Source organism: Aulonocara sp. 'chitande type north' Nkhata Bay, linkage group LG23 (assembly GCF_057382095.1).
Source record: "Aulonocara sp. 'chitande type north' Nkhata Bay isolate Kocher_YH1m ecotype deep benthic linkage group LG23, A_spYH_male_GT1.1, whole genome shotgun sequence".
Classification (NCBI taxonomy): Eukaryota; Metazoa; Chordata; class Actinopteri; order Cichliformes; family Cichlidae; genus Aulonocara; species Aulonocara sp. 'chitande type north' Nkhata Bay.
In genome coordinates, this window is record NC_141365.1 from 8,344,264 (window position 1) to 8,370,617 (window position 26,354).

The window sequence follows — 26,354 nt, forward strand, 5'->3', positions numbered from 1 at the left end:
GACAAGAATTCAAGTCATTTTTCCAGTATTAACAAGTAAAATCTTAGAAAACTACTTTTCATCCAGACTTCATCCTTAAGTTCTTTATTGCTTATGATCCATGATGTACAAAACTAAAGAAAAATCTAAAAGAAATGGCAAAGGAACTAAAAAACATGATACACAGTATATCAGCAGGTCTGTCAGAATCTAAATCAGACCCCCTCCCCCCCCCCCCCCCCCCCCCCCACACACACACACACACACACACACACACACACACACACACACGTACACTGGGGACTGTGCTGTCGCCTTCGAGGACATCTGCAATCTGCAGCTTCAACAGCAAGCCATCACAGCACCTCTGACTTCTAAACAGCACACCAACGCTGCTTTCTCAGGCATTAACTTGTGAATTTTCCAGAGAACAATGACTTCTTCTCTACTAGCGGCCTTGATGTTTTATTCCTTACAGAAACCTGGATTCGCCCTGGTGAGCTCATTCCTTTCTCTGAACTTCTTCCTTTGGACTGTGCCTTTTTTAGTTCACCGAGGCTTTCTGGTAGGGGAAGTGGTTTAGCCTCAGTTTTTAAAAACGTATATAATGTTCGGCGACTTTCCTCGCCTAACTTTGCTAGTTTTGAAGTTCAGTTATTGGAGATGACTGCTTCCACGACCACTTTGTGTGTGTTGGTCTATCGACCACCCAAATATTTTTATTTTTGTTTTATCTCGGACTTTGCCGACTTCTTGGGTTTCGACCTGCTTGCTAAAGACTTTCTTGCTTTAATGGACTCTTTTAACCTCCTTCAGTGGTTAAATGAACCAACCCACGTTAAAGGCCATATTTTGGACTTGGTCTTTACGTATGGCCTGGATATCTGTATTAAGGATATAAATGACGCTGGGATTCCAGATCATTTTCCTATTTCCTTTGATATTGGCTTATCTGCCGCTGGACCGCAGCCTGGAGCTCTTTCTCGTCCGCTACGCGTACTCAGCTCTGAAGCTGTGTCAAAGTTTGCTGTGTCTTTTTTAGATTTGGCGTTTATGATTCCTGACTGCTGCTCAGTTCGCTCATCTGATGGTTGTGCTGATATTTTGTTATCATTATTTTCATCTACCCCTGATTTGGCTGTACCCGACGACTGTTCTTTCTGCTCGGTTGATGGTTGTGCTAATATCCTGTTATCTTTTTGTTCTTCTATTCTTGATTCTGTTGCTCCCATCAAAATGAAGCGCCCTAGAACCTACTCTCATTGCTGGCTAAATGACACTACACGTGCTTTACGACGTGTTTGTCGCCGTGATGAGAGGAGGTGGAAAAAAGATAAACTTCAGGTTTCTTATGACATGTTACGGACTAGCCGCGCACAGTTTCAAACTGCTGCTAGAATGGCTAAGGCATCTTTTCTTTCCAAAGTCATTTTGGCTAATGGTCACAACCCCCGTATGCTATTTAAAATTTTTAATTCTGTTGTTAATCCCTGTCCTGATATGCCTTTACTGTATTCACAAGCTCTTTGTGAGCGTTTTTAAATTCTTTCTTTAGATAAGGTTTCATCCCTTAAGCTTTCCTCTTCGTCTGCCTCTTATCCCGTCTTTTCCTCTGAGTGTAAATTCAACTTTTCATCAATTTGAGCCCGTGTTACTTTCAACTCTGAAGCAGCTGGTTGATTAACTGAAAAACACCAATGCTGTGTTTGATATTCTCCCATCACGCATTGTTAAGGGCTGCTTTGATGTAATTGGACCGAGCATTCTGTTCTTAATGAATTTTTCTCTACTCTCTGGATCTGTCCCACTGGCCTTTAAGCATGCTGTAGTCCAGCCTATTCTGAAAAAAAAGAATCTTGATTGTTATGATCTTTTGAACTATAGACCAATCTCTAAGCTACCGTTTCTGTCCAAGATCCTGGAGCGACAAGTTCTTTCTCAGCTTCAGGCGTATTTAGACGCGAACAACATTGCAGAGAAATTTCAGTCTGCTTTTAAGCCACGGCATAGCACTGAAACGGCCTTGCTTAGAGTTCTCAATGACCTTCTTGTAAGCACTGACTCTGGACGCTCTGTGGTCCTGGTTTTATTGGACCTTTCCTTTGCTTTTGATATGGTCGATCATAACATTCTTCTACTAAGACTTGAGCATACTGTGGGTATAAGAGGCACTGCCCTCAACTGGTTTAAATCTTATCTTGCTGACAGGTCTTTCTCGGTTAATTTGGGCAACTTCTCATCTTCCTCGGTACCTGTACGCTGTGGTGTGCCTCAAGGATCTGTATTAGGCCCTATTCTCTTTTCACTATATCTGCTCCCTCTTGGAGCAATTTTTGAGAAGTATAATGTTGCCTTTCATTGCTATGCTGATGATATACAGATTTATTTTGAGATTACTGACGATCTACCTATGTCTTTTCACTATTTTCGTGAATGCATGCGTGAGGTTAAAGATTGGTTCAAGAGTAATTCTCTCGTCCTGAACGAAAAGAAAACGGAGATCGTGGTGTTCGATAGTAAAATCCCCCGCGACCAATTGTGTGCTGCTCTGATGCCTTTTGCTAGCTCCCCTTCTGATTATTTGGGCATATTGCTGGATAGCTCGTTTAAATTTGACAAGCAAGTGTCTGCTGTTGTGAGGTCTAGTTTTAATCAGCTGCGCCTCATTTCTAAGGCAAAGCGCTATATCCCGCACAATGACCTGGAAAAACTTATTCACGCATTCGTGACTTCCAGGTTGGACTATTGCAATTCTCTTTACATTGGCCTTTCCTCCTCCCTTCTTGTTAGATTGCAGACTGTCCAGAATGCGGCGGCACGCCTTTTGACAGGTAGCAGGAAGTTTTCTTCCATCACTCCTGTTCTTGCTGGCTTGCACTGGCTGCCAGTTAAATACCGTATTCAATTTAAAATACTACTTTTCACTTACAAAATTATTAATAATTTGGCGCCGAGCTACCTCAGTGAGCTTCTTAGGTTACACGCTCCTGTCAGTGCACTCACTTAGATCTGCTACCCAACTTCTTCTGTAGCAACCTTGTTCTCGGCTGAAATCTCGCAGCGACCGTGCGTTTGCTGTAGCTGCCCTATCCGGGTGTCTGACTCTATGCCACTGTTTAAATCACGGCTGAAGACTTATTTATTTAATCTTGCTTTTCCACCTAGTTAACATTTGGTGTGCGTTGGTACATTTTTATCCGTTATGCTTGTTAACTACTTTTATATATTATGATTGTCAAGGTTTTATAATTGTGTGCATCTCCTTTTTCCTATTTTATTTTTTGTCAAGCACCTTGGTATACCCTTGGTTTTTTAGTGTGCTTTATAAATAAAGTTTATTATTATTATTATTATTATTATTATTATGTGTAAAAACATGACGAGAGGAGGGGAGAAGTTACAAAGAAGCCCCCTCCTCTCTTTCCTCGCTTGCTTTGATCAGCTACACCCAGAACAGAGTCCACTGCAGTGATTTTATCAGTAATAATATATTAAATTGTTTCCAACTCCTTTCCACAAACTCATGCTCATTCATTAGATGCATTAGTGACTTTAAGATGAGATTCATAAGCCAAAGTAGCTTCCTACCAAACATTTTAAACTTCCATTCGCCTCTCAGCTAATTAAACAATCTGATGGTGCTCACATGTGTGCACAAAACAGAAGCCCTCTTAGATCAGTGATATTTTTACCCTGTCCTGTGCTCTGCCCTGTGACGACTTCACACCAGTATAGCGCCTCACCTTTTGGCACACTGACTGACTCCCCTCTCCTCTGACCTAGTGCTGATAAAGGACTCACATTTTCTGTCCGCTAAACAGCTCTATATTTGTCAGCAGCATAAAACTGACAATCAGCCCAGCAAAACAGATGTACGCACCAAACAGAAAGTGCTGTCTGCAAGTTTAGGTATAGGTTGCGAGGTCATGCCATGGTAGGTCACATGCCTTTTTATGAATGTGATGAAACATAGATACCAGCCTTCCACAGGTCCTTTTAAAATCTGCACTGACAGCCTAAAGATTTAGCAGATAAATTATAGATCCAGGTGTATCCGTGTGTCTTTGTGTGCTGGCGTCATGTGAGAGCTGATGACAGTGTCGGATTGAGAATGAAGGGGAAGGATAAGAGGATGTAGTGATGCATGGTAAGAGAGACCAAAGCAGGAGTGTTAATGTTCTCAGGCTTGCTGCTCTGACTTTAGTGATGCCCTTGAGATTTATTGTGCATGTAGGAAGATTTATGTGTGCGCATGTGTGTGTGTTTAAATGGGAGGGTGAGCAGCTTCCTGTGATTGACTGAGGGAGGAAGCGTGTCTGTGAAGATGTGACAAATTTTCATTGGAAGTTCACCTCTCATTGTAAAAAAATAAATAAACAAATGAAAAAGCTGTTGTCGCTCATCTGCACCCACATTAGGATATACTGTTATGATCATAAACCAAGCCACAAAAAAAAACATAAACATGCACTCTTTCACACACTCACACAGTGACACACACGTGTACATTCTGCCAAACCCTCTGGAGATTCATCATTTAACTGTGCCCATTCATCCCGGGCTATTGGATCCACTTAGCCCACAACATCAATAAAAGCCTGGCTATCAATCAGTCTTTCAATACAGCTGCTAAATACATCAGTCAGGATGAATTCCTGCTTCAGATGGTGACCCCGCTCTTGCTCAACCCCACCTCTATCTAAAGTTTTATTATCACTAACCGCCTATCCAGTCTCTGACAGACAGGGTGGAAGCGGAGCAGGATGAAGGAGGAATCGGTTTGGACCTGTCTGTGCTCATGAATCTCTCATCCACGCTGCTAACAGAGATGCTCTATGATCGCTCTACCCCACTTAAACACATACAGTTACGCATACATGAACACAAACAGTAATATTACTACTACTACTGCTCCAGAGGCACACTTCTATTCTGACAGTCAGGTTATAGGCTGCAGCCCATCTGCGTACGTGATATGGGGTCAACTAAGTGATATGTCTAGCCACATAAAGCAGAGTCATCCGTGGATGTACAACTGAGTCAACCACCCTGGTGCTGTCTTCATGTGCAGCCACCATGAACCTGCCCCACTTCTACAACTACAGAGCACGGGAGAAGTTTGGCTTCAGGGCTTTCAAAAGCCATTTTCACACGTGCACACACAGAATCAGGTCGGGACATTGTCCAAAGCTGCCTTTTCTTACATGTAGGAAATAATTCTTACTACAGAGGAATACTCTGTGCAGATTAGCCTTAGGTGCTATGAGGGTAGAGCGTGCACGAAGCAGCAGATCAACTTGCTCGCGGTCAATTCACCGTGCAGTTGCCTACGCTTTTCTCACGTGTGCAATTGGACATCACACAGACACACAAGTTAGCGTATAGTGATTGATGTGACAGGGTTAAAACTGAGGGCTGCAGTGCATGTGTGAAAACAGCTTAAGAAGTGGCTAATGTTGTGGCAATGTGTACTTTAACCACCAAAAGCATCTTTTCTCAAATGCAACTAATTTGACTTTAAGTTTAAAATAATAATTGAATACTTGGCTCAAACTACAGACTTCCTGGGTGAAAGCCTGACAAACACTGTCTGACTTTCACAACAGGCATCCTGCCACAAAGAGAAAGACAAACTTCTCCCACAAGCACAATAGCAAGATGGAGACTACGGCAAGCAACTACTGCAGCGCGACCCACGGTGTGGCAAACCATGTACTGTGCACACAGAAACATGAAGTCAGACATACACATAGTAAACATGAGATTTGACAGTCACTTAGTGTCACTATAGGTAGACTTCTCCTATCTGTTATTACAGAGAAACGAGCTTTGGGAGCAACTTAACATCAGGCTGAAAAGCACCTCAGTCACTGTTCTGCACGGCCCCTATCTGAGTTGGAGACGTTGGGGCAACGGCACGTAAAAGCACGTCTTTAAATGTCGAGTGAACCATCCGCTCTAGTAAGAAACAGCAGGAAATGACAACATCAGATTTTTGTGAAATACTGGGGAAACTGTAGCTACCTTTAAATAAATAGGTGAAATTAACACCATTAATTCAGCACATTTCCCAGAATGTTTGAGTAGTACTTTTTAAAAGGGTCAAAACTGTTCTGTCTTTTACAGCTTGTGTGATTTCACTTTAACATCTTTTAATCTGTCTTTTCTTTTCTTTTCTTTTCTTTAGGTCAACATCAAGGATATGTTGTGGAAACTCATTCTCAAGATGTCACAAGTGTTTCAGATTCTTGCAGACATTTTTGGTCCCAACACTCCAAAAGGTCTCTGGTCAGGAATTCAGGAAAAAAGTGTGCAACAAATTTGCATTACTGTCTGGATATAGTAACCACAAAGTCTGATTTTCAGCTGGTGTTAAGTTGCTTTGTAAAGGCACCCTGTGCAGTTTTCTTGTCAACAAAGGGAGTTGTTTTTTTACATTCAAATAAATTCATTTGCATCTATCCTCTAGGCTTATATAAATACTTATATAAATACCTGCCGACTTAAGACATCGGCATGCATTGATAACTAGAAACCTGTCAGTCAGTACAGCAAAACTGACAAACGCCCCAAAGAAAATGTTGCTCCATAGCACCATTTACCACTTAGACAGCTCCACAGGGTGCCTTTTAATGTTAAGAGTAACACGGCAAGCTTAGTTGGACCACCTCTTTGTTCTTTTTTTGTACATTCACATTATTTTGACAGTCTCTGACATTGTTCGATCTGTTATGACCCAAAATGTGTTTGTTCTCTGTGGACATATTCTGTCTATAGGAAACAGCGGTGACTGTAGAATATTTCAAGTGAGTTGCCTTAAGGCTTTCAGGAAAATCACATTTAAATACGAAACTAGATCCCCCTTTAACTTTGGAGATAAGGCAAAGCTCTCGTTGTGACTCCCAGTACCTTCTTATGTATTTTGTATGATTATACTGTGTGTGTGTGTGTGTGTGTGTGTGTGTGTGTGTGTGTGTTTGAATGCGTCACTCACGTGTCTTGTTTTACTGGGTGTTACTGAAGAGTACTTTACATATAGTATAAAGGTACATCCACCCACTCAGAGAAACCAGCAGCTCCGTAGACTATCTGTGCAAAGTGTGTGTGTATGTTTGTTTGTATGTGTGTGTGTGTGTGTGTGTGGTGGTGGTGGTGGGGGGGTTATTGCTCTCAATAATCTCAGAGGTCATTCTGTTTCTCCTGAAGTGAAGGCATAGTCATCCTTATTGCTGTCTCTGTCTGTCTCTCTTTCTCTCTCGCAGACACACACTCACACACGCGCGCGCAGACACGCACGCATACACACTCACTTTCTTATATGTTAAGGAGCATATTGCAATATCTAAATCTGTAACAAAGAGAGACAGGCAGATCTTAGTTCATAGCAGAGCCTTTGGTCTCAGACTCCTCTCATCACTTCAAGTTGCTCCTCTCTGTCTTTTCTTTCTTCCTCTTCCAATGTTGTTTCACATCAGTCTGTCACACTTGCATGCCAGGCTTGCTCAGATCACCATTCCCCTGGTTCCCACCTCCCCCTCCACCTCCCCCACCTCCACCCATCCCTCCCCTTTCGTCCTCGTCATCGCTGTCCAGTTCCTCGCTCTTTCGCTTGCTGTAGCGTTCGTACAGCACCATTAGCACGCCCATCACCCAAGCCGACACCGTACCGGCCGAGAAGATGACAAAGCCGATGGCGATGAAGAAGAGGTAGTCCCAGTAGCCCAGGCCTTGGTGGCAATCTGCCCGCAACTGCATGCCGACCTCCGCCAACCGCTGGCCAGCCAGCTCCGGAGGGTTGTGGCAAACTGTCTGGCCCTCATCTGGAGGTGAGGAGAGAAAGAAAAAGAAAAAAGAGAGTGGAGGAGTAATGAGAGAGGAGATTAATGAGGAAAGACATATCATAAAAGAGAGCAGTGGCAGAGAATAATCAGTGTGTGGTTGAGGATGAAGGGCAGAGTATCGGGAGAGAAAAGGGGAAAAAATGTAATTACTCAGGAGAAAAAGGTATGCAAACATCAAACGCCAGGATCCAAACAAACAGCTTTTAAAAATGCACTGATAACCTTTGTGATAAAGGATCCCGAGAGACACAACAGATTTCCTCTGAGTAATGGGGGTCTTTGGTGTCTAGGGCACGGGATCATTATTACGCTGCACACATACTCATGCACATGTATGCAAGGAAAGGTGACTTGACTGCAAGCCTGGGGCACATAAACGCTCCCCTACGCTCGTGTACATCATTATACACCAGCAAATCACTATGCACTGGTGAGAAGATAAGGAGTGTTTTCTCTGACAAAACATCTGCTGCTCGTAATGGGAAAATGATAATCAGCCGGAGTAACTGTCATCCACACAGTAAAGCAGAAACACTGACACTTTTAAAACAGTAAATGACTTATTTATGGGGTTTGAGATTTAACAAAAGAGAGGTCAAAGGTTAGGGTCAACTACTGAAGCCAGATAGGTCCCAATCTCTTTGTCCGTGCTTGTCCTAGCCTCCTTGAATCAGTTCATTCTGCTACAGTGAATTTGCATTAGCATATACAGTACCCTCGTGTATATCAATTAATATGAACACAGCGCTAACAAGAGAGAGGATGGAGGGTAGAGGGACTCGCTCTGCATGCATCTAGTAGTGTAATCAGAAACAAGAACAGTATGCGCTGTTTCCTATCAGTTCATCTTACTTTAGAAGCACGGCTAATTCCCATGCTTCTTCATTCCCACCCTCCCTGCATGCTTGATTGCATTTGTCTACATAAAGGGAACGAGCTTGTGTGTTTGTTTTGCTTTTTCTTTTTCTTTATTCCAAGCTGGGGGAAAACGAGAGAGATGAGAGACCGAAAAAGAGATAGACGGACAAATCGAGATGAGCACTTTTAAAAACCGAGAGAAAGATAACGGCACAAAACAGGGACGGAGGAAGAAAAATGCAAACAAATGCACAGAGAAAGAGTGTATGCACACACTAAATAGGAATCACAAGATAGACAGAACATAGAATATGAGCGAAGTCTCTGGCGCTCCATTCCTCTGATGTATTATTGCTGTTAACAGTGTTAATTAAACTGCAGTCATCTACCAATGAAGCCAAAGGTCTGGACATGGAAATGAGCAATGGGAACAGAATGACTGGATATGATCTACTTGCCAGGGATTTGCAGAAGCAGCAGTTTGAAGTAAGAACTAGAAGGACGCCCAAATGAACCTCAAACCTAAAGTGTTTTATTCTGCCCAAGATAACCACGAGACACATTATACTGGTGGTAAGAAAAGTGGAATCAAACAAAGCAAACTTGGTGTTTTGAAAAAGGTTTCCCAAACCTGCTCGGGAGAACTTTCACAACACATATATCTGCAGTGGTTTTATGTTTTTGATCAATACAGCGTTGCTTATCACCTCCCCGGGGGCTTTCTCCCACTCTTGAGAAGAAGAGTTGAGCTGATGTTGTGTCAAGTCTGCTGCATGTGTCAAGTGATGGATTGGTATTCTTCTGTAACCAAATAGCTTTGATGTTTTTTCTTTTTAACAGCTGTCCATGTGAGTGCTGAGAGTATGAGGTCACTGAGTTAGTATTTAACACCATAAAACAGGATTAGTTGTCAGAGGTGCACAATTTTTCAGTGGCAAATAAACAACTGAGGATAAACTGGAACATATTCTGCATGTAACACCTTTTTTCTTTATCCATCTTTGACAGTCAATCAGAAAATAGACGCACAGAGATTTTACATCGCCCCTCTCTTGTCTCTGCTCGCTTCCCTTTTAGAAGTAATCGTAGAAGCGATCGGCATGAAAAAGAGACCTGATTTAAAAAGCTGGGAGAGAATACTGAGAGGGGACAAATACAGTGGTTAATGCCGAGTGTTCAGTGGGCAACACAAAGGGCAAGATTATATACTTTATTATTAGACACAGAAATTATGCTGTTTGTATTTTACCGCACTGGTAGTTTTGTAAATGGCATTAACCTTAGAGTGTCTGTAAGTTAATAGGCCAAAATTGGACCGACGGATGAAATTTACTGCTGGAAATGTGAAAGTAAAACAGGCGCATTCCTGAATGTAATGAAGAAATTCTTTTATATTTCTCCTTTGTGGAAATTAGTTATCAGAAAGTCCTGGAGAAAGCAGGGACAGGGCTCTTTAAACCCACCCAAACAAGACTTTACTGGCTCTTCGAGGATTGTTCTCCACTAAGACACTAAAGGCGACACCTGATTGAAATGAATCATGGCCTTTGTTTGTTGCAAAGGATTTTTGATGTCATTCAGTAATTCACTATTACAATACAAAATCTATATAGGCCTTAAATAGGCTGTCTGTGAACCCAAGGGATAAGATCACCATTGCTGCCTCCTTTAACTGCTGCCCAAGCCACAATGCAGCAGGCCACAATGGCACATCTACAGGCGATGGACCCACTTGTTTGGGCTGCATCCAGCCGAGCTCCATGGATAAAGGTCTGACTACCCTTTGGGATCCCGATATCTACTAAGTAAGGTTTTTCAGGCATTTCTAACTGGGAGAAGACCCAAGACATGCTTGAGAAATTCTGCCTCTTAGTATCGTTGGAAGGGCTGCAGCAGGAGCCTGAGGACAGCTCAGGACAAAATAATCTGTGGAGGAAGTATGGAAGGTCAGTTCTGTTTTTATTTTATTATTTTAATCTGCTTGTCACTAATCTTTTATCCATGTTACCTTATTTATGTTGAAAGGTCTTCATATGTTGGAAAACTGCACTAAACTTCCTTATGTGTCTTCACTGTTCGTGGCTGTCCCTCTGTCATCGTCTTCCACTGTTTCTGGCACAGCTAGCTGGTCTGCTCTGTCTCATTACCTTGCCAATGTTGCCTCGAGGCTGGTGTGAGGATTTGTTTTCCTGCGTATATGCAGTGAGGTGTTTTCTTTTCTCTCTTGCAATGTAACATTCGTAACCGGATGCTGGAACAGTGAGGTGCAATCAGAGGCTGTGCAGACTCACAACAGCAAACAGGTCCCTCGGGGTATTGGGGTCTCATTTGTTCTTCTTCCGTCAACATTTCATGTGTCTTGTAACAATTCAAACTCTGGTCACAGTTCTTGGCTGCATGGTACTGCTGCCTGTTCTTCTCTAAAGTGTGATGAAAGGCAGTATGCCGATTGAGCGTGCTCCACTTGTATTCCTCTGTGTGCGTCTGAGCAAAGTGAACAAACAAGAACACTGTCTCACACTAAAACAATCTTTCAACAGAAAACTCTAATATTTAAACAATAGATAAGCATGAAAGTACGATGCATCCACCATGTTCCTGTTATTTAGTGTTAGCTGTGAAGTTAACAATAATCAGGCAGCCTGACAGAAGCAAAAGTTAAGTCTTACTTTGGGAAAACGTATTCAATTCACATGACTCTCTTTATTGTCTTCCAATTGATTTTGTATGAAAAGCAGCCCTTTTCTCATTGATTAAAACACAAAATGAGAACTGACCATTGACAAAAGGATCATATGATACAGATCAATAAGATTTACTGGCAGTAATAGTAACCTGGATCTGCACTTTTTTCATAAACACTTGGTAAGTTTTAGTTTTTTACTTGCAAAGTGCCATGAGTTAGTGCTTGTGAATTAGCATTAAATGGAAGAAAACTGTATTGCATTTAATTAAAATGAGCAAGCATAGGAACTTAATGAGTTCATCCTAGCACAAGACATACAGTGGGGTAAATAATTCTTTGACCCCCTGTTTCATTTTAATGGAGAGAGGCAAAATATCAACCAAAAAAGTCAAAAGAAAAAACATCCATCCATTCGCTACCCCTTATCCTTTTCAGGGTCGCAGGGGGCGCTGGAGCCTATCCCAGCTGTCATAGGGCGAGAGGCGGGGTACACCCTGGACAGGTCGCCAGTCTGTCGCAGGGCTAACACATAGGGACAGACAACCATTCGCACTCACATTCACACCTAGTGGCAATTTGGATTATCCAATTAACCTATCCCCACAAACTGCATGTCTTTGGACGGTGGGAGGAAGCCGGAGTACCCGGAGGGAACCCACGCAGACACGGGGAGAACATGCAAACTCCACACAGAAAGACCCCGGCCTGATGGTGGAATTGAACTCAGGACCTTCTTGCTGTGTGGCAACAGTGCTAACCACCGTGCCACCGTGCTGCCCTTGAAGAAAAAACATAAAAGTTAAAAATTAATTTGCAGGTTATTGAGTGAAGTAAATATTTGATCCCCTATGACCTAGCCAGAATTTTGACTCCCACAAACTGGCTGTATGCCCTTGTAACACCCAGATTATAATGAATCTGTCAAATAATTAAAGAGACTCCTGATCTATTTATGACCGCACCAGTGGCTTCTTCCAGCAGAAAAACCCTCCATGTCACAAAGTTCAATCATCTCAAACTGGTTTCTGAACATGAAAATTAGCCCACAATAATCAGATATCAATCCAATAGACTAATAGGAGATGTGCATCATGGGTGTAAAGTGACCAGCGAGTGTATGTAGCCTGTTGTATTTAATCTAAAGAGTTAAGAGTTTTAGACTGTAACATGGTGTGAGCTGGGCAGGTGTCATGTGTAAGGGCTTCTGTCAAAAGCACACACAAAGCCTGATGTTAAACAAGAAAGGTGTAAATTTAATGCAAATTTTGGAAGAACATGACCACAAAAAGCACTGCAGAGTTGAGCAGGATTTACCAAAGTCGAGCAGTGAGTCAAATAAGTAAACAATGAGATAAATAAAAATGCAGAGGATCCCCAAATGGATGAGAGGCATGCAGGAGATGAACACGATAAGATCGAGTAATGGCTAAACACAGACGAGGAGAGAAAAAGGATAAGCCACAGGTGGAGGGAAGGGAGTAATAAGGAAATAACTTTTAGAATACAACGGGTAATAGGAACGGATTACAGGAGAAGGCCTCTGTCGGTGCGCCCCAGGGTGGCTGTGGCTACAATGTAGCTTGCCATCACCAATGTGTGAATGGGTGAATGACTGGTTGTGTAAAGCGCTTTGAGGTCCTTAGGGACCAGTAAAGCACTATACAAATACAGGCCATTTACCAGTTGGTTCTGTGTCGTTCAACAGGAAGACGTCTGAATTCCCGCCCACAAATACATTTATCCTGCACACTTGTGGCTACGCTTTGGAGATAATTCACTGCCGCTTCCAATCCCAGATAAGAGAAAATAATGTGAGTATTACTGCAGAATACAGGAAAAGGTGGCAGCCTGGATGATTCACTCTGTGTTCAGTCTCTCTTCACCGTCTGTTTCCTTGTCACTCACTGTTTTCTCACTCATCCCATCACTCAGCCATCACTCTGGCAGCATGCCCTTGACATTTTCAGTAGTTGTCCCTGTTTTTCACAGTCGCTATTTTTCACTGAATTTTGTCTTTAATAAGATATGCACTGGTACTTTTGGTGAATGTAGTTAAAACTGTTATTTTCTTGTTTAAAGTCCAGCATTTTAGGCATTGTAGCCATTCTCTCCGGTTAATATCTAATCTGAAGACTGTTTCATTAAATGTCCAGTTATAGTACCCATTCAGTATAGGTGCTAATTCATTTTAAGCACACCTTTTTGAAAACTTAAATGTGTATAAAAGGGTGTTACTTGCAAACTTGTGCTAACATTTGCTCTTCTTTCCATTTGCCTGTGCAGTTAACCTGCTCATTGTCTCATTAAAACTTCTCAGTAGGTGCAGCACTTATACAATTCTGCAAAATGAAACAAATACCCCGAGAGCTAAACCAGGGGTATTTTCAGGTTAAGGACTGTGTGGATGTGCATGAGAAAGGCTCGGAGAGAGCAGAGAGCGAGTGTGGAGCACAAAGATAAAGAGATGTGTGCCTGCGCTATTTGTTCCTGCAGAGTAGTTTGAGTGCAGTCTAATTCCAGCAGTTTCAGGACAGTTACTGCAGCCTCGAAAAATTGACAGTTTGCATGCTCACTGCACTGCAGTTTCCCCATTTTTCAAACACACCTTAAACAAGCTGCAGGGCAAGGCATACACACTCATTATGACGTAGTGTGGCCTGAACCAGGTGGTTTCATATTGCCCTACACTTAGATTCTGCAATATGCAGTCGGTAAAATGTTATTGCTGTCTGGTTCTTGGTTTCCTGCATGGTGTACACCTGCCTGTTTTTTTGTACCTTTTACCCAATTATGTCTGCTGTGCATGCCATAATGTCACCGTGTTATGTCAGTGTGCTAATGACCGGACACAAATCCCTGCAGCTCACTGACACCTGGCCAGTGCTTATAAGGATAAAAAATATCACAGGAGGAAATAAACATAAGCAGTCAATCATGTAACACCTTACTTTTTAAAATAGACAAGCGGATATAAAGGCACACAAGCCCAAGACACGAGTAAGCACCTCTCTAAAAGCCTCAGATCAAGCAGAACTTTCCAGGAATTGTGAATGGGAACTAAGACTTCCTGTTTTATTTGAAAGAGTGCACAATATAGCAATCCAGTGACTATAAGCAGTGTATGTGTGTGCATATGCATCTGTAATCAGAGGTCATGAGTGTTTGTGAGTGTCAGTCACTGAGCCTGGGTGATACAGTCTCAGTGTCTAATCATCAGCTGGGTAGATTCCAGGCTCGGTGTTGACAGGAAAGCGGGCTCATTGCTTCCCCGGAGGTGTTGCTAATGTGGGGATGAGATGCTGCTGAAAAATGCTGTTGACTCGTTGACTTCACTCTAACTTGTTCACTAGTCTCTGATGCTCACTCGCATAAGACGGCAACGAGCAGCGGAATAACAACTGCTTTTTTTTTTCTTTTTCTTTTTTGTGAATGCACACAAAACAAGAGAGGCCTGTAGTTTAAAGGACCTTAAGATGCAGGTCTGCATTTTAAGCTCATGTGTGCATTTACAGTATGTTCACATTACACACATGTATGATCAGATCTCTGAGCTATTACCCTGCAGGGGCAGAGATGCTATCCTGTGAAACAGGAGCGGAGCTATTTATAAACAGATTAATTACGCCAGTGCACATGGTAATTAGTACAGTTTTGGTCCTGTACATGTGGAAGCCGTAGATACGAGCAGCCTCTAATACCTTCAATCACAGAGAATTAACTTAAGTCTGTTTTACATATTTCTGTGTGTTTACACGCTTAGTGGAGGCCACTATTCAACCAGACACCTTGACTGAAGCCTTTAATCAGCTACCCTGATGATACGTCTCTGACAACCCATTCTTCTCTGTTGCCTTTATGACCTCTGACCTCCAGGTGGAGGAAGAGTACTAAGAACAGAATTTGAAGAATTATTTATGAATCAATAAGATTACAGTGGACAATAATGTCCTTAATACATACTATCATTCATTCAGGGATTTGTGAAAATTAGACCATACTGCAAAACCTGCAGATTTACTATCAGATATCACTGTGTTATTTGTTGTGTTATTTGTATATTATGATAATAAAATTGTTCCGGAACCATCACTGCAATTCACCAGTGTTGTTTTGATGTCTCAGATTTGTACTCAGAGGCAACATCATAGAGTGTGCATAGGTTCTGTAAAGTAACGCCATCTTGGCGTAAAACCTGAATTCTTTCTAATGATTAGTAGAGTAGACATCTGTTAAATCACATTGTATAGAAGTCTAAGAGAAAACCACCCCACTGCTTCAGTGATTTTATGGCACCACTCACTAACTTTAAGTCTTTCTGAATATAAAATTATGTTAATTTTGTAAATCACGGGCCCCAGTACTGACAAGAAGCATGTTAAAGATCCATACTGCGCTGTAGATATCTGGTATCAAAAGGGTCACATCAAGGGTTCAGAAAAAGGGCTTTGCACACACTGTATGGCTATGTCCACCTTTCATTCACAGTCTATGGAAATTACTAAAGTTGGCTTGTTCTGTATTGGAAAGCACCTCCATAAAGATGGAGCTGTGGTAGATGACTTCCCTATTTCAGTAGCCGGCAGGATCGGAGGAAGGAGGCAGGCGATTGAAGCAGCTGACAGCAGCAGAGTTCGAGGTGACAGAGAGACACAATAAAGTGCACAATAAATAAAAGTTTTGAGAGCAGCCATATCTGAGTCGTTCTGGGTCCTTTCACATAGCTCTATCGGGATCACCTTGTTGGTGGAAAAATATAAATGTATGCTTGTGTTTTCTTTGGTATTTTTAAAAGGAACAAATAATGTATTTTTGCAACAGGCTGCAAATAATAAAGTCCCTACAGATACAATTCAATACAGGTTATTTGCTACTGTGTAGACACAACACTGGCTCATGAGGTAGGCCCATTTTTATTGTTGAATGATTCATAGGTTGATGTTAAGTTGCAAAAGGAAAGAAAAAACATTCTTCTGAAATTGGTCAGTCAATTTTGAAAGAAAAACCCTTCAAAAAGCCTGGAGATCTATTGCTTGAGATAGTCTGGCTCATTGAAAGGAAAATATTTAAAAACGAGGGGTGGATCAAGACTTTAGACTCTGCTGTACTTTAAATAACAGTTACACGAGATAAGACATAAGGAACGATGCATACATTATAATTTCCATTTAGAAAACGGAGACTTGATTTTTACTGCTTTACCTAAAATGCCTAGACATATTTAAATCTCCAAATTTTCCCAGTCATGCTCATTACAAGCCTACAAAATCCAGCATAAGACATTCTGGGGGCCCTCCCCTCACGGCGAAGCTTGGATATCTCACCGTTTAGCCAGCTAAATGCATCATACTGGGGAAGGCAAAGAAGACTAAGAATAGTTGACCTTTTCTCCATCACATCCACTAGGGCTGAATAACACACGCCTTCACACTCTTCTCAAATATGGCATTAGTCAGATTACCACCATCCTCCTATCTATCATTTCTCCATATGATCCCTTCTTCCTTTGGCAGAGAATGAGTAAAGAGAGAGAGAGTGAAGGTCAGATAGCAGCAGCTCCATCTCTCTTCTCTTTCCTCTATCTCTTGTCACTGCCCCCCTCTTTATCACCTTCCACTTTTCATTCCCGCTCTAGCACGTTTGCATTTGTTCTCCTCTTCAGCCCCGTTTCCCTCATCTTCTACATCCTCCTATTTCCCTGAGTTTTTTTTTATTTTTTGCTCCGTCATCTTCACACTCTCCGCTCTCTTTTCCAATTTCATTCTCTTGGCTTACATGCTTGGTTTGCCACACGCACGTGCACATACGTGCAGCATGTAAACGCAGTCATGCACATGAACTCACACACCTGTGCTATCTCCCTTCTGTGCCTCAGGTGATCACATCACAAACACACCCACACAAGCATCACACCAATCCTGCGTTCGAGCTCACACAGTAAAATGCACAGAGACATAAAAATACATAGAGGCTACACTATTGAAGGAGACCAGTTGAATTTGATATGCCTCTCTGCACCAGATGGGTCTGAGGAATGGTTCCAGCTGATAAATAATGCATCATCTACCTGTATTAAATTGAATCGATGCCTCCTTGTCATAATGAATGTTTTAATGGGTTTGAGTGACAGATCTGGGGCATAGATGATTGGTAAGTCCTCAATAGTCTGTGTGTTTTTGTTTTTTTGTTTTATTTCTCCTTGCTGTACCCAAAGTTCATTTTAATCTCTTTGCCCGATTTATTATCCCTTTCTGTCCTTTCTCATTTTGTCCTCTCTTCTTTTCCTGTGTTACTTCAGCTGTTCTCTCTCTTCTCATCTCATCTAATTTCTTCAGTAATTAAAGATTCGCTTTCATTAAAGTCAAAATCAGGTGCAATTTCTGAGAAACCTAATGTCTTTCTTTCACTGTGACATCTTTAAACTGGCTGACCTCTGTTTGTCTTTTTCATTTTATAAATATTTAACTCTTGCCCCATGCGTGGCCCCCCTGCCTTGGCTCTTTCCCTCTGGGCTCCCAGCCATCCAGGGGACTGATGAGCAGCCAGAAAATACTTTCCCCAACACTGGAGTCATAACACTACAAGCTCTGCCAGCCCGAAGGCAGGACAAGCCACTCAAAGTCTGTGTATTTAGCTGAGACACTTGTCAAATATCACCCTACAGTGAGTACAGCAAGGCATTTAACAAGCTGAAATGTTATTATGACAAGGGAAAGTACATTCCCTGAGTACTGACAACTCATAATAGAGAATGGAGATCAGAGCATGACAGGTAAGTCAGAGTTGTTGGAACGCATGACCAAACAGACAATGTTATATAAAAATCTTCCTGAACGTACCTTTTTCTTGTTGATTTATTGCCATGACAAACAAGACTAGTCCGAGACGGCACACCTTCAACTGAATTAAGTCCATGGATCCAGGTTATTCTCTGATATCTTCTTCAGAGCAGCAAGGTGATCGCTCTGTTTTATGTTTTTTCAGTTTGATACGTGGTTGCAAAGATTTGGATATTCTCGCACCTTGCCCTGTCTTGCAGCTGTAAAAAAGTTTCCGTATCCACATCTAAATAATTTCTATGTTAAGCCAGACTCCACTTTTAGTGAAACTGACAGATAAACAGAAAAAAATCCCATTTCCTCTTTGCTGGATGTAATACTTCATGCAAACCGTGGCGTGTGAACATCAGCATCATTAGACAGCACATGTCCCAAAAGCAGAAAATCAACACCCGACACACTGTGAAGTGCAGCAAAGTGAATGAGTTATTATTATTGCTGAGAAGTTTGCCTGTAATGTAAGAAGTTATGTCCATGACTGACAAATGTCTCCGCACTACAGCATTTTATGTGCACGACACAACAAAGTAACAAACTGAGGTTATTTTTCTCTCCATGAATATCATGTTTCTCCCTAAAACTGCATTTATTATTTTTTTCTCTTGGGTGCAGCTTACACATGCCAGAAGTGGCTTTGTTAGATGAATGTGGCTAACATATTAGTGAACAACTGGCTGTTTTTACATTGGAGTTGCACGCTTGTCCACCTGATTACTGATAGTCTGACATTTACTGTTTTTCCTTTCAGCTCTGATTTATTCATTTGCTCTATAAATATCAGGTTCTCTACAACTCACTGCTGCAAAATGAACTGAAACTGATCTCCAGGCATTACCCCACACAGCCATCTCTAGGGCTTCGAGAGAATGGCCTGAAAATGAGAAAATATCCAGCGAGAGGAGAACGAACAGACTGCTGTTTATAGCATGAGAACAATATCTTAAATAACCACCTGCAACAACTGAGGAATGCACTTCAGACCTCGAAGCAGCAGAAGACCACACTGGGTGGCATGCCTATCATCTAAGAACAGAAATCTGAGGCTATGATTGACATCACGACTCACCGAAATTGGGCAATAGAAAATTAGAAAATGCCTGGTTTGATAACTCAATTTCTCCTGCAGACAGTAGGGTCAGAGTTTAGTCTAAACATGAACACGTGCCTTAGTTTTGACGTGTTTCAACAGTTCAGGCTGCTGGTGGTGTAATAGTGCTGGGGAAATCTTCTTGGCGCGCTTTCCCCCCCCTTTAGTACCAACTCAGCATCCTTTCATTGCCACAGCCTACCTGAGTATTGCTGCTGACTAGTCATTGCTCTCCATCTCTTTATTGCCACAGTGTGCCTATGTTCTGATGGCTGATTCCTGCAGAAAAATGCACCATGTCACAAAGTTCAAATCATTTCAAAATGGATTGTTGAACATGGCAATGCACTATATTCAAATGACCTCCACAGTTTCCAGATGTCAATCCAACAGAGCACTTTTGGGATGTGGTGGAACGGGAGATTGACAGCATTAATGTGCAACTATCATGACAAATCTGCAGTAACTGTGTGACACTGTCATATCAAAATGGACCAAAATCTCCCAGGAATGCTTCCAGCACCTCGTTGAATCTATCCCATGAAGAAGTACGGCATATTTGCAAACGTAAGGTGGTCCAACGCAGTAATAGCAAGGTGCACCTAATAAAGTGATCAGTGAATGTAAAACAAAATAGCTGAAAGATGCTAAAATGCTTCACAGAGCTGAGGAAACTGCTGAGTTAAGTGATAAGTCTGTCATTGTGGCAGGGGGCAGTTACAAAACAACTGCAGGAAAGAAGACCAACAACGCCACCAGGGGATTTTTTCAGCTCAGTAAACATTAATCTAATAATCCCAAATTATATCAACAATTAGTAACCAAAGCACACAGACTTGTTACGGGCAAGGCAAAGGTGTGACAGATGAATTTCAATACTTTATTTGTACAAGTCGATAACTCAAAAATAAGTGCTCCAACAAAAGAAAACAAGTTAAAAACCACACAAAAACCCACAAAATTTGTTAAAATATTACTTTATTATAATATTTATAAAAGAAGCCAACTACAGTCACAAAGCTAAAAAACATATTAAAGTACCACTCCAGGCAAAAATAACTAATTAATACAACTAGCTGGGGGCCACTTGCGGAGGCAATCTACACTGAGAAAGGCTCACTCAGGGTTGCAACCAGCGACTCACCAAATGTGTCTCACTGCGACTGATTTGTCAAATAAGCTATTGAAATTAATCTGTCACACTTCTGCCTTGCCACTAATGAGTCTGTGTGCTTTAACTACCAATTTGCAAAATAATTAAGGTTTATTAAATTAGTATTTCCTGGGGTGCAAATCTGCAGGTGGTGCTGTTGGTCTTCTTCCTTCCAGTTCTCTTGTAACTGAAACCCCCAGCGCCAAACCCCACGCCTAGCGCCATTATGACAGAACTCCTTCAATATAGAGTCTAAATATTATACATGATTAACTAAAAGTATCTTTACTTCTTTTCTCTTGGTTAATTTTAGACCCTTTTTAATAACAGCAGCTGTTTCACAATTACATTAAGCTTCCCTTTCTGAAAATATCATTTTATCTAACATTTTTTTTCGAAGTCTTTCTTGACCAGGAAGAAATTTACAACATCAACCATAAAACCCGACTGCTTGCACCTCTAGCTCAGACTCGTTCTCTGTGACAGAGACTTTCCTGACGGTTTGTCTTTTTGCTTTTTTCGTGACTTTACTAAAGAAACGCATCCACTCTGTCTTTGTGTCTCTTCGTTCAATCACTCTGTCGCTCTCTCTCTTGTTGTCTCTCTTTTATTATGGCTGCCAGAGTCAAGTCATGTCAGCCTTTGTCAGTCACACATAACCAGCACAAACAAAAAGAAAAACTGGGTGACTTTCTTAAAAATGACGGGCATGTAAATACCTAACAACGACAAAAAGCACAAAATCTGTAACAGAAACACAAAAACAATCAAACCAAACTAAATTTGGTTTGAATCCAGGTATTATAACCTTAAACATCATCAGCAGCAAAACTGAAAACAATCCTGAATTAGTTATTGTGTCTGTCTGAAGATGAACTCTCACAAGCATACACACTTGCATGCACCTGATTCATATTCACACTGAGAGGTAGCGACAGCTGGAGTCTCTGTGCTTTAGACTCACAGCCCTGCAGTCTGATCAGGAGGCATTCACGACCACAGAAACACAACTACATGCTCTAACACACACACGTGCTCGCTTGACCCCGTTCACTTCGTTAAACTGGTTACGTGTTTGTTTATGAATGCCACGTTCATACTTGATTTGTCAGCCTGAGCGATGGAGGGTGTGCGATATGTGTTTCTCAATGAACAAAGTCTGAACTCCACTGATCACGTTTCTAACTTTTATAGAGCGGTGCGATGATGAATGAGTGTCACTTCATAATTATTAACTGTTACAGGTGTGAGTGTTTTTAAGGCAGAGTGGCTCAGCTGTGGGTGTTGGATTGTGTCACTTACAGTTCAGAAGCTCTCGGGTTAGAAAATGTGTTCTGATTTTCTTAGTAACTGCATGTCTAAAGGTGGATAACAACTTTGGGTACTTGTTGTCTTTATGTGGCCTTCCTCTAAAGCTCTGTGTCCCTTAACCTTCATGCAGAATTGACATTTTAATACTTCAATTTCCTATGGGTCCTGGCCTGAGGGTCCCCCTTAACCTCTAGCTTCCACACTAAGTGTATTTAGTATTTTTAGTATTTATTTATTTATTGTCATTGTCAAGAACAATGAAATTGCGTTTGGGGCAAGTGGGGTGAGTCACTCTCTCTCTCACAGACAAACACACACGCTTCACACATGTACGTGTTGTCCTTAGTAAGAGCACAGGAGGCCAATTTTTTGGAGCATCATCATTAACCATCTGGACTGAGGGGCCCAACAATGTGAGCTCCAGTACACCCAAGTGGGCACTTTGTTTGCATGTGTGTTCATTAAAGTCTGTGTGTGTGTGTGTGTGTGTGTGTGTGTGTGTGTGTGTGTGTGTGTGTGTGTGTGTGTGTGTGTGTGTGTGTGCAAGCAGGGGAGGTTAGTAAAAAAAGGTACAAAAGGACACAATCATCCTCTTAGCATTATCTCTGCCTTCAGGACTGAGATAAACAAAGCGGTGACATTGATGGGATGAACACCAGCTGTAAGACAGCAATCCATTGTCCCGAGCGATAACCCAATTCACCTGCTTACAGTTAAGCTCAATTAACCTTTGTGAGCAAAGATCACCTGAGCTTGTCCTCTCTGAGAAAGTCACAAGTCCACAAATTCTTCGTGGGTCATTCTTCCTCTGTGTTTAAGGGATTTTACAGCCGAGGTGCTGATGCCTTCCAGGTAAGAACAACACGAGGCTGCTTATTTGTTGGGGTAAACTCAAGGTATTACTGAGACGTGAAGGGCAGTTTGGAGGGACTGTGTTGCAGAGATCAGCAGGGGAACAAAATCTTCAGATTACTTTGACTCTGAGGTCAAACTCTTAGCTCTGGAGCCTCTCTCTCTCTCTGTGAGTGTGTGCTTTTCAGAAAGAGAAAGAGCATCTGACTGTGCATCTGTGCACACCTGGGGGAGGTTGGAAATATGTGTGTATACATATCAGAATAAAAGGAGAACAACAGTGCAATAAGTGGCCCATCATCAGGAGCTAAGCCATCCACAAATGATGAAACCTTTAGGTCTTAAAAGTAAGAGTAGTTTCTTTTCCAGGAAAGAGCAGCCAAACGCACAGTGATCACCTCACAAAAGACTGCTGCCAACTGAAAAATAAACATGCATATATGGACCAATTTATGTGTTGTGCTATGTTCCATATAAAAGTAAAAAATACATTATCATTTTTTAAGTGTTTAAAACCATCATAAATGCCCGTTTGTGTATACATACAACCTCACCTTGGAACTTGTATCCCTCTATCTGCAGCCAAAGGCAGAGGTCCTCTGTGTCACAGTCGCATCTCCATGGGTTGCCGCTGAGCCCCAGAGACCTCAGAGCAGGCAGAGCGATCAGGCTGCTAATGTTGAGGGTCGTCAGGTTGTTCCGGCTCACATCGAGCACCTGCAGAGCCATGTTCTCTGCAAAGGCATCCGGGTGGATCTCCCCCAGACTCGGGTTATCCGTCAGCCGGAGCATCACCAGAGACGCTAGGGGCCCGAAAGTCCGGTCCTCAATCTGCAGCAGGTTGTTGAATGACAAGTCCAGATAAGCGAGTTTCCTCAAGTTCCCGAAAGTGGATTCGGAGATTTCTGTCAGTGAGTTGTTGCTACAATCCAGATAGACCAGATCGGAAAGGTAGTTGAGCTGCAGCGCCGGTAGGTCACCGATGCGGTTGTTCGAGATTATGAGCTGCCGGGTGGCCAGGGGGAGGTCATTGGGAAACTGGGTAAGATCCTGGCCAGCGCACTGGACCACCAGCTGGTCGTCGCACACGCATCTGTCAGGGCAACCGGCAGTGAGAGCCGGTGAAGGGGCCACCCCCATCACGAAGATAAAGAGGAAGAGGAGTCGGAGGGACTGGGCACTGGGCTCGGGCAAGAGACGCATGACGAGGCCGCCCAGAGCGTCATGAACTCGGGCTGAGCTGGACCAGGACTCTCCGGCGCTCTCCGGGCATCCTGCATGGGTGTGAGTATCTGGCTGTCTCTGCCTGAAATCCCGGCTCCTGTTTATATCCAGGCTCTTTCTCTCTTTCTCAGAAAGGCTATCGGTCAGTCACTCACACGCACGCTGGCGCACCACGCACGTCGCCACCAGACATCATTTCAGAAGGTGACCGCTTCTCAGGCTCAGTGGGTGAGACTTGTGCAGCTTATCGGACTTTGTCCCACCTGAGGAGACCAAAGAACCATTGAATGTTGTCGATCGCCCCCTCCGAGTCTCATCTTTGCGAATTAGTCGACTCCATCGGAGAGCATTGTTTATTTAGTTTCCAAACAAATACCATGACTTACGCAAAAAAAAAAATTAAATTAAATTAAAACAAATCCCTGAATCCTGAACGCAGAGTCCGCGAAATGTTCTCCGTGGAGACGCACTCGGCTCACATGTGTCCTTGACTGTGTTTGTCTGAGTGATGTGCGCCACCGTCCAGCAGGCAAGTCGTGTTTTTCCCTCAGGAGTGCAACTGAAAGTGCGTCCTTCCACTGCGCTCACTCAGCCCTGTGTGACCGTGGCTCACTGCCGCGCTGTACTGATGCTGTCTCGCTCTGTGCGCCCTCCCTTTCTGACTCTCCATCCGCGCGTATACTGCAGCTCTGCACACACAAAAGTCCAGTTTGTGGTGTGTGTGTGTGTGTGTGTGTGTGTGTGTGTGTGTGTGTGTGTGTTGGCTATGGACAATTTGTAGTGGTGACGTCAGCAGGTGTTGCCCTCTTTAGAAAACCAGACGTCCAGAGAGCAAACCGTCCGACCATCCGGTGAAACTCAAAGTCCTCGTGCCGTTGTGTTTTTGTGTGTGCGCGCATAAAATAATAATAATAATAATAATAATAATGAAAACAACTCAATCATAATCTTGTCTGAAAGCAGCAGCCTCTTAGCCATGCACAAATTTAACAGGCCTTATCTCATGTGGTCCACTGGCTAATTTCTCCCTTGTCTTTTCCCCCAGCGGCTTGTTGACAACATAATGCATTCAAATTGGATTGTGCGCGCGCGTAGTTATTAATTTTTTCTGGCATAGTCAGATTTTAATTTGGTCAGGCAGTCACACACTCCCTTATCCACATGCCACACGTTTTGTTGTCTTACAGTTGGAAGTAAGTTGACAGGATGTTGACTGTCACATCCCATTAGTGTCATTCAAAAGTTCACTTTCAAATGGGAGATGAGTGAAGCAAAGGTGTTATGCAAAGCTATGCGACAGGTGTCAGAGATGGAAATAGTTCAAAAGTCAGAGAAATTAGGTCAAAGGCTCCTTCGTTAAGGGGTCACATAGAGGTATGGACTTCATCAATCCAACTGTAGTTAAACTGGCTGCAGCTCAGCTACAAATCCCCTTTGCTTCTAGTAAAAAAACAACAACCCCAAATTATATTTTAGTTTGTACAAATATCTTGTCAGCTATCCAAATTCAAACGAAGCAATACTAATGCCCTGAAATTTTTCTTACGGAAGACCGTTTCACCCCAAAAACACTATTGCTATCCAACATATGTCAGGTCAAAGGTTAAGGGTTTAGGGCAGGACTTCCTCATTTGAGCTAGTAGCATATTTAAACCACAACAGGAGCTTAAACATGCATATAAGAAATAGCTGGTTGTGTTTTGTCAAAGGTGACTGCTGTCAGGAGTCTAAAATGTAGCGTAAATTTTTTGTTTCTTCTGAAAACATGAAGTGAGGAGCATAAAATGCCACTTTCAACAATCTTAAACGGAATTAACCCAATCTGGTATGAACATGAAACCAGAGATCAAGAGAGTCAGAGTTCTTTGATTTACAAACACCCTGGTGGCATTTTTATTGCAATCAATGAAGAACCTTAATCTTGGTTTAAAAAAACAACAACACAACATTGGAAGCTTTAACATAGAATGTCAGGGGTAAATATTAATTTTCAGGAGCCAGTTAGATCAGCATAAACACCAACACCTTTAAAACTTTAAATTAGTAAATTTAATCCTTTTTATTTAAAAATAATGAAAAGAAAATTACAAGCACAGTAACTATTTCTTTGTTTGTGGTCTCTCATTGTTTTCCATCTGCCTTCAGAGCTACTTGTCAGGTTAGGGCTGTGTGCAGGTAGGAGTGGTGGTAAGGAGGACCCAAAGTGCAGACGCTCGGAGGCAAAAGTGTATTTCAAAACTCAGCTTTTATTGCTGGCAAACGTAACAAAAATCCAACTAAACTTACATGAGCGAGCAGGCAGAACACACAGCATAAATGAGGGTAGACCACGACACAGAGAAACACAGGGCTTAAATACACAGGGGGAGCAATCAGGGAATGGGTAACAGGAGGGAAACACAGCTGGGGCAAATCAGGCCTAACGAGACAAAGGAAGCAAAACCAAACGCATATACATGAGACACGGACTTTCAAAGTAAAACAGGAAACATAACATAGACTGAACTAAAGACACAGACTCACATGC

At 42.3% G+C, this 26,354-nt stretch overlaps 2 protein-coding genes across 2 annotated transcripts in view; one reads left to right on the forward strand and one right to left on the reverse strand.

The window, feature by feature from the left end:
- The window catches only part of LOC147301134 (cytochrome P450 2J6-like), a 147,699-nt gene extending 143,211 nt beyond the window's left edge, over positions 1 to 4,488 (forward strand). The window contains exon 9 of the mRNA XM_086281644.1: positions 4,286 to 4,488. Coding sequence (XP_086137770.1) covers positions 4,286 to 4,473 — 188 coding nt within the window. The 3' untranslated portion in view covers positions 4,474 to 4,488. The remainder of the gene's footprint in view (positions 1 to 4,285) is intronic.
- On the reverse strand, positions 244 to 24,441 carry lrrc52 (leucine rich repeat containing 52). Its single transcript, XM_086281648.1, has 2 exons — positions 23,158 to 24,441; positions 244 to 7,799 (listed from the first exon to the last, which is right to left on the reverse strand). Exons 1-2 carry the CDS (start codon positions 23,804 to 23,806, stop codon positions 7,459 to 7,461), a joined length of 990 nt encoding a protein of 329 aa, XP_086137774.1. The 5' UTR covers positions 23,807 to 24,441; the 3' UTR covers positions 244 to 7,458.
- Positions 24,442 to 26,354: the final 1,913 nt, after the last annotated feature.

Bases quoted from the DNA above. Each gene is read 5' to 3' on its own strand.
- lrrc52 (XM_086281648.1), bottom strand. From the start codon at position 23,806: ATGCGTCTCTTGCCCGAGCCCAGTGCCCAGTCCCTCCGACTCCTCTTC. The intron at 7,800-23,157 runs GTGAGGTTGTAT...CCTCACCTCCAG, and splicing joins AGAGGGATACAAGTTCCAAG to ATGAGGGCCAGACAGTTTGC.